Source organism: Scatophagus argus, chromosome 1 (assembly GCF_020382885.2).
Source record: "Scatophagus argus isolate fScaArg1 chromosome 1, fScaArg1.pri, whole genome shotgun sequence".
NCBI lineage: Eukaryota > Metazoa > Chordata > Actinopteri > Scatophagidae > Scatophagus > Scatophagus argus.
The window spans coordinates 18817091-18825362 of record NC_058493.1 but is presented as its reverse complement, the minus strand read 5'-3'; the positions used below and the strand labels follow the sequence as shown (position 1 = coordinate 18825362).

Genomic DNA, 8272 nt, shown 5'->3' with positions numbered 1-8272 from the left:
TACTTTTACTTTCTCTTTTACCTGCTGACATGACATGGCATTACACGAGTAATTTATAAATAACTGAAATTATTTTTAACACACAAACATGTCAAAATTGATATATACAAATATAATAGGCTGGTCTAAACTGGCACTCATGTCCATTAGGTGAGTTGGCTGAGTCATAGAAACTCCAATAAAATCGCCACTCGTTAGAACAAGCAGCTTGTTTTGCAGTTGTTCATTAACTCATATTTAAAGCTGAGTGAACAGGTGATTATTGATTTAAAATACTACCACTACTAGCAGATGATTAAATCCTCCCTCCATTGCACCTGTGTTTCACATGTTTACCAAATCCAAACGGTGACCATTCATGCATTACAAATGACCACTCCCCCATAAAGAGAGCAGCACATTCCTGTCCTCCCCATCCCTCCCGCAACAACCTGGAGGAGAGAGAGCGCAACTACATCACTGCCCCTGCCTCCTCCTCACAGCGTTGGTCGCCATCCATCCCCTCTCCTCCTGTACCATAACAGATGGTGGGAACAACATTGCATCCACCGGGTACCACAACAATAGACCGCAGCATCCAGTCCAGAAGACACTGGCCTTGCACCATCATGCTCCCAGTGCGGGACTGCGTGAGGCTTTGAGTGCCGTCGTGGTTCATTTCACGCGGTACCACCAGCACCGCCACGGCCACGGAGGAACCTTCTTGCGACTGTTTGGGCTCTCCATCGAGCGAGGAAGATGGCCGCTATGAAAATATTAACAGGCACAGGGCTCTTCTTAGCGTTCTGTGCGCTGGGGCTACTCGCCATGGCGATTTGCACCGATTATTGGTACGAGACCGACGCGAGGAGACATCGGGAGAGGTGTAAAAACTATGCCAACAAGCGAAACGACCCAGGGTACATCTACATTTCAAACCACAACCTCCCCCTCCAGATGCCTCGTAAGAGCCTGGAGAGGAAAGGTAACGGCCCAGATGATGCTGCTGCTCTCATCAGGGGGAAGCGGCACTTCCTGGCCGCAGCGTCTGCCATGGAGTCTCATTGCAGTCGGCAGTTTAACTCCACCATCTCCGGGCTTTGGAGGAAGTGTCACCGGGAAGGCTTCGACCTGGAGACCGAGGACCTTATTTACAAAGGTAAACGGTGTGAAGGCTGTCTTTTCTCGTGAGCACCAGGCCGTGATGCTCAACAGCGATGAGCTCACACCCGGCCTGAGAGACAAAACACAGGATGGTACCCAGAGGCCCACACTCTCCTCCTCACTGTAATGCGTTTGTACATTTAATGGTTATAAAACTAAATAAGGCTGTTTTCATCAGCCCATGTCTCTTTTCTTTTTTTTTGTGAATTTGGGTATTTATTGGGTGCTGAGTGGACCTCCTCTCGCTTGGTCCCTCTGAGATAATGGCTGAACCTGAGGCTGAACAGCATCTTGGAACGGCTAAGGGGCAAAACAAGCTGGCTAAATTATACATTTGGTTTGAATTTTTGGGGGCCACAGCAGGGAAAAGATGTCGTACAGCCCTCCTTGCTGAAAAGCAATGAGAAGCCATATTTCAGGCCTCACTCAGTTATGCATTAGCATGCCTACCTGGTCCAGATCGAGACCCTAAAACTGATCAGATACACAAAGAGAGGAACCTCCCTGTGTGGTTGTCACAGGTTGTTGTGTTTACAGCTGTCAAAACAGAAGCAGGTGAGCTTTCATACATAAATATAACAAAAAAAAGTCCATTGATTCTGAAAGTTGTCACTGACAACGTTGTTCCAAAATCTCTTTGTGTCTGAGCACATATCACTTCATCTACTTGGAAGTTTAACCATTGCAACCATTTCAGTTCTGATTTGTGTCGTTATATACACATGTAGTATACGTAATAATGACACAGTTATGTTTAATTGGCTGTATCTACAGGGGTGCACTTTATGGCATGAACACATTACTGGAATGCAATACCTCTTCCACACATACCACCTTTATGAAAACTGTTATCTTACTGTTGTCTCAGAAAAGTGTCAATTTAGTCATATGGTCAGTTTGAGGCTGTACTTACATACAGTCTAAAACATGTATTTGACAATCGCATTCGTTGCAGTGCGACTGCATGTGCATAATATTATGTCCACACCTTCCAGTGTGTATGTTGGTAAACTGGTCACATGATCGAAATGTCTTTCTTTTCAAACATTCTCACTCCGATTAGCTCCTGTACCTCTGAGCAAGTAAAATTTAATATTTATAAGCAATAAAAGCAAATGATGTCTCTAATTTCAACCACATAATATTTAGCAATTTACGTAATCATGTTTGATTCCTAAGATCAAATTTGTTCCATTTTGAGGTCAATACTGGTGTTGATATCTGAACAATTTGACATCACATATTAGTACTGCTTTTTACAAGTTTATAATCTGCCTCTGGGATTACAAGGCCAATGAATATTTAGGAGTCCAAGACAAAGTGGAAAAATTGTTACATTCAGCTTTCATTTGCCATGTGCACTCTATAGAAGATGAACTTGCTCACTGCATGAGCTATTACACATGTCAGTGTGATATGACAAGTACACATAACCCATTTCATTCTAACATATTTTAATAGGGCTTGCACACTGATAGCTACTCAAACAGCTTAACTGTGGTCTGCTCATCAGTCTGAAAACAGGGTGATTTTAGCACGTAAGAGAGGACAGACATCAACAGCTTTTCGTTTTTTGGGGGTTTTTTTGAGGGGGTGGGGGCACTGTCAGTGTACTTGCAGCCTTCAAGTGGTGCAATTCACAAAAGCGTGTTCGCAAATTACTTTCTCAAGTACTGCTAATTGTGAACTTTGTTAATGCACAGGTACTAAGGTGTCTGATGTTTGTCTAGTCACAGTTATAGTCTCAATGATGAAAGGAAAATGACAGTTTTCTGCGTTAAACCATTTCTGCTGGTGTAGACTCATGTCTGACTTGAGCCGAGCTAAATTAAGAACACATACTTCTGATCTTTAAAACACATTTTTACTGAGAGTTTGCATTTTATTAGGTATTCAAAACTGTTGATTTTTGTTCATTCATACAGTTGATGTTTTGGAGCACGTGTGCAACATAACTTACTTTAATACGCAGGTTTTCAATGTATTCAGTGTTTTAATAAGAATTATATAAAGATGTACTTTGTCCTGGTACATTAGGAACAGCAAAACAAACAGTAGAAACAGGAAGATGTCAGTTAACCCAGTGCTGAGAAGATGCCTGTCAGATCAGGCAAAATGATTAAATCACATGTTGGGCACACCCATGACAAATAAGCAAGCAGCCAAAAGGAAAGTATTCATCTTTGTATCTGCATTTGTTGAGGCAGAAAACATATTTGTATTTGTATTTGAATATTAGTGGAAGAAGGTGTAGTAATCATGTTTTTGATTTTGCATTAAAAGGAGCTGAGATATTTGATGTGCAAGAGTTGGTGCAGGGTTAAGACATGGCTGTGTAGTTGATGTGGTACTTGGTGGGGGTTGGGTGGATGCCAGGCTAACATAAAATGCAAGTGATTGTGCATTGCAGATGTTGACAGATGTTTAACATCTTTGCCTCTGCTGACCTAACTTGTGCACACTTTACAAATCATCTTGGTTGGATTTGTACTGAAGGTAAAATGCTTCCAGACAGCAGTTATGTTTTTCTGGCTCAGGGAGCACGGCAAATTGGCTCAGCAGCATGCAGTTGTAGTAATAAAAAAAAAATAATTCCTTATTAATTATAATAGTTGAATCTTAACATGAGATATGAAATCACTCCTCTTTGCTTGTTTTGCTTTCAAAGCCGTGTGATTTGGGAAGCTGAAGTCCTAATAAAAGTGCTAATGCTTTTTGGATGTGATTTACTGATGTAATTTTGACAGTAAATGTTGTCAGCCGTAGTTTCCATTCACACATCAGTGTAAGTGTGGTACAAGATTTAGACGTACGATAAAGCATCACAAACATGTTGGGTTTTTGGGATCAGAGCCTGGAAGATCACAAACCTGACTCCCAGAGGGACGGAGTCTAAGAATGAGAGATTAACAAAGTATGACAAAAGCTTTTGACAGGATTTTGTATAATTTTATGATTGAGCCATTGAATTTGCATTACAAAATGAAATATGTCCGCTCTGGTTCTTGCCTCTTGTGACAAAATACCGCAGAAAAAAACACTTTTCTTCCTTAAAATGTGAAATGGAATTATTTAAGTGATGATTTGCTTGGAAATATAAAGTTGTATGTATGTATTTACATATGAAATAGGAGCTGCTTTTGTGCTTCAAGTCTTAAAATTATGAACTATGTATCAGGATGTGAATACTTGACTTAAAATGTGGTTTACTGCCCTGTCTATCAAATCAATGTGACGAGTTACACTTTAAATGAGAGCAGCTGAGGTTCTTTATTTAGCCTTTGGTAGAATAATCAACATTCCATATTTTTTCCTAATCCTTCTTAATAACAATGTAGGAGTTGTAGGAACACAAGGTTAATAAGGCTATCTCAGTAAATTAAAACTCAACGAGGGTGTAAAGTAAATGTTAAGCTTTTCTCCCATGTATATCATATATCATTTATAATCATTTTATAATCCCACAAGTGTGGCGGTGGTTCACAATGAGATTTTTTACTAATTTTCTTCTTTCTCATCTCTCTCTCTCTACTTGTATTAGCAATATTTGTGCTCGAGTTATAAATGTCTCCATGGTTTTCTTTTGGCCAGGAATAATTCAAAGATGTACCCCGGTTAAGTATCACTACTCTTCGTCCATCCTACCACGAAATTTACCCATCAACATCACAAAGACCATACGACAAGATGAGTGGCATGCACTCCGTAAGTATGAAAGTGTTTGACTTTGTGGCACTGGCTGAAATGTTGTTTTATCTACTTTTTCTGTCATCTGTTCTTTGCGTCATTTGTGTTTATCCACATTTATTTTTCTGATTTCTGCATCTACTGTATTCAACAGATTAGCAGACTATTTGAGCAGTGAAAAGGGAAATCAGTTTAATTTTTTTTAAAGAGCACCAATTCACAACAAAAGTTATCTCATGACACTTTCCAAATAGAGCTGGTCTAGGCCGTACTCTTTAACATAGTCTTTAATATACAGAGACGCAACATTCCCGCAAAAGAAAGCACTCAGTGACAGTGGTGAGGAAAAACTGCCTTTTAGGAGGCAGAAATCTCAGAACAGATCCAGACTCTAGGGAAGCAACCATCTGCCCACAATTGTATCTCCTTTGTTTAAAATATAAAGATTTTATCCCCTCGACAACCTCTTGACATTCATGGATTTAGCTGACTCTGTTGTCTAAGTAAATGTAAAATTTGGTGTGCCTCAAGGCACAATTTTGGACCATATGATATTTTCAATTCACACGTTTCTCCTAGATCACAGTTTTCGCTCTACCACAGACATCCTGAAATATTTTGGCAATAGTTTAGAATAAATCCAGAAAGTTTCTCTATCCATTTCAAAGACATTTTTTTGACTTTTTTGTTGTGCTGCATTGTTTGCAGGTGGTGAAATAACTGCATGTCATTCCCTTAAATCCTCTATGAAACAGTTCCATACAGACTTGCAGCAGCCATGCTATTAACCCAAACTGAACCATGACTGCATAATTTTAACATAATGCTAATGCTAATTTTTTAATTGTTTGATAGATTATACTTTTTTTGCTATTACTAATGAGGCTTTTGAGGCACAGCCTTGTTCCTGAATGCATCACTGACCTTATGAGCCCTTTTCTCCCTTGTGCAGACTCATAACCTGAGGTTATCAGGTCATCACTATTAGGGGCTTTACACTGGCTTATCTGAGGACATTAGGTCAGAGAGATTAGTGTTTTCTTTTAACTCTCATCTTTCAAACATGTGGATTGTCTTTCTTCCTTGATATCCTTGTTCGGAGAAACATACAGACTATAGCAAAAGACTGGAACATTAGTTTAAGTAATTTTCTCACTCATATATAGCTGTTAAAGTAAACAATAATCTAATGGCCAAAAATCATTATATGAGACATGGTGTAAAGTTAAGCTACCAAAACAGCAGCAGTGCGGAAATGACTTTTAACATTATGGAGGTGATGAACTAACATTTAAAAAAATCAACTTTAAGTGATTACTATTCTGCATGTGGATAATCCTAACATATCATGCTTGGGTGGCCACAAAAACTAAAGAAGACAATGTTGTTGTTCCCCTCTTGACAAACTCTCCCGAGTGCTTTTGCTTCAAGTGTGGAAGCGGTTGTATTGCTGTGATTTGCCATTGCCAATTTGCAAAGCTTACAGAGCACTGCATTGTTCGGTCTTTGTCTGAAATACACCCACAATTTAGATGATCGTGAGTGAGCTTTTTTAACCTTCAGCTTACCTATGTTGCAATCAAGAGCAGTCATCTTTGCTATAAGAATGAGAGATTTGATTGGCTCTGCAGCATCACTGATTTACAACACATGCAGCTGGTCTGAGTTTCCCGTCATAAAGGCTAGAAGAACTACGGCATTGAAAATAGAACAGATTTGTCAAAATGTAATAATTTTCGATCAACTGATCAGTTACAGGTTGTCTACTTTACCCTGTACACTGCACTTCTTTTGGTCCTCAGCAATACACCTGGTGAAGCCAGTCGGATGAATTGTTCCTGAGATATACCGAGATCATACTGAAAAACAGACTAATGTGATCTGAAATTTATCCTCAGATAAGCATACTTTTTAGCATACACAGAGTTTCTTGGTTTCTAATTTTAAAACAAAATTATCTTGGAATGAATTGAACACGTAAAATAAATCATAAGCCTCACTAATTTTATGACATTCAATTATTGTTATTATTACAATTTCACTTCTACATCTGTTTGTTAGATTAAGCTTTCAGAGTAATTAGCATTTCAAACAAGTCTTCAGATTCACTCTTAACATTTTCACCTCTGTTTGCAGATCTAAGAAGAATGACGGCTGGTTTTGTGGGCATGGCCGTGTCCATCATTCTTTTCGGCTGGATCATTGGAGTGTTGGGGTGCTGCCAGCAGCATGACCTCATGCAATATGTAGCTGGGCTACTCTTTCTAATGGGAGGTACTGTGAAACACATATGCCTCCATCCACACACAAACATGCAGACAAAATCCAATTTTATTCAGTCTATGTATTTATTTGGTGACAGCTGAGAGCAGTACGACATAGCGGATCAACGTCCTGCAGTAACGTGATCCCTGTCCTGTAGTAAGGTGCGCAGCCGATGTAGGAATTTCTAATCAAACCATTTTCAATCACTGCTTGTCTCTTTTGCTCACACAGGAACGTGCTGCATCATCTCCTTGTGCACATGTGTGGCAGGAATCAACTTCGAGTTATCCCGCTACCCCCGCTACATGTACGGCCTTCCTGAGGACATTAGCCATGGCTATGGCTGGTCCATGTTTTGTGCCTGGGGGGGCCTCGGTCTCACATTGCTGGCTGGCTTCCTGTGCACCTTGGCCCCGTCCCTGAGCACACCCACTCGCACAACGACCCACAAGCCGAGGCAGGAGAACGGAACCGTGTGACAGAGGCGTTGTGAGGCGACTGACCCACCGAACGCACAAACCACACCCTTCCAACCTTGATGTTTATCTCTGAAACGGTTTTTGTCTGATCACCATCACACTACCCTCAACATCTCCATCCCCCTTCAGTGTTCAGTGTGCCTGAGAAGGAGCAAAGTAATGACACACACCTAATCTCAAACATCCCTGAGGGACCTCCAGGAACACCAAGAGTAACACCCACAGTGACGTACGTCTGGGGCATGGCTCTCATAGCACAAATAAGACATTTTTTGGTTCGGATGTTTGACATGCTGACTTTATGGCGATCTAAAAATGACTGTTTTCTCTGAAGAGAATTTGTCTTAAAATGGTGCTCTCTTAAATACATAAAGCCACATACACTCCCACACAGCACACACACCAACATATGCTTTTCCACACATGCTCAATTACTCTGGATGAATCATGAGAAGAAATCCTCCAAAAGGAACAAACACACAAACATCAAGCCAGAGCATCATGTCAGCATTCCTCTTTCAGTCGAGTGATGTGTGCTGTGTTAATGTTTGTTAAAAAAAAAAGAAAAAAGTATTCTGGTGTTGACTGCCCATTGCTTATCTTTAGTGTAGCACACTAAGTGATATCAAACAAGAGCCCCGGGGGTAACTTCTGCAGCTTCTGCAGAGCACAAAATGCATCTGCCAGCGTGGTCAGTA

The 8272-nt window shown here is 40.4% G+C and overlaps 1 protein-coding gene across 1 annotated transcript; it reads left to right on the top strand.

Annotated features, from left to right (window-relative positions):
• The first annotated feature begins 91 nt into the window (after window positions 1-91).
• Window positions 92-8147, top strand: tmem276b (transmembrane protein 276b). Its single transcript, XM_046389170.1, has 4 exons — window positions 92-1138; window positions 4735-4848; window positions 6967-7104; window positions 7327-8147. The coding sequence occupies exons 1-4, from the start codon at window positions 739-741 to the stop codon at window positions 7572-7574; spliced, it is 900 nt and encodes a 299-aa protein (XP_046245126.1). The 5' UTR covers window positions 92-738; the 3' UTR covers window positions 7575-8147.
• Window positions 8148-8272: the final 125 nt, after the last annotated feature.

Excerpts from the sequence above, each read along its gene's own strand:
- tmem276b (XM_046389170.1), top strand. The coding sequence starts at position 739 with ATGGCCGCTATGAAAATATTAACAGGCACAGGGCTCTTCTTAGCGTTC. Across the intron at positions 4,849-6,966 it reads AGATGAGTGGCATGCACTCC|ATCTAAGAAGAATGACGGCT; the intron begins GTAAGTATGAAA and ends CTCTGTTTGCAG. Across the intron at positions 7,105-7,326 it reads GCTACTCTTTCTAATGGGAG|GAACGTGCTGCATCATCTCC; the intron begins GTACTGTGAAAC and ends TTGCTCACACAG.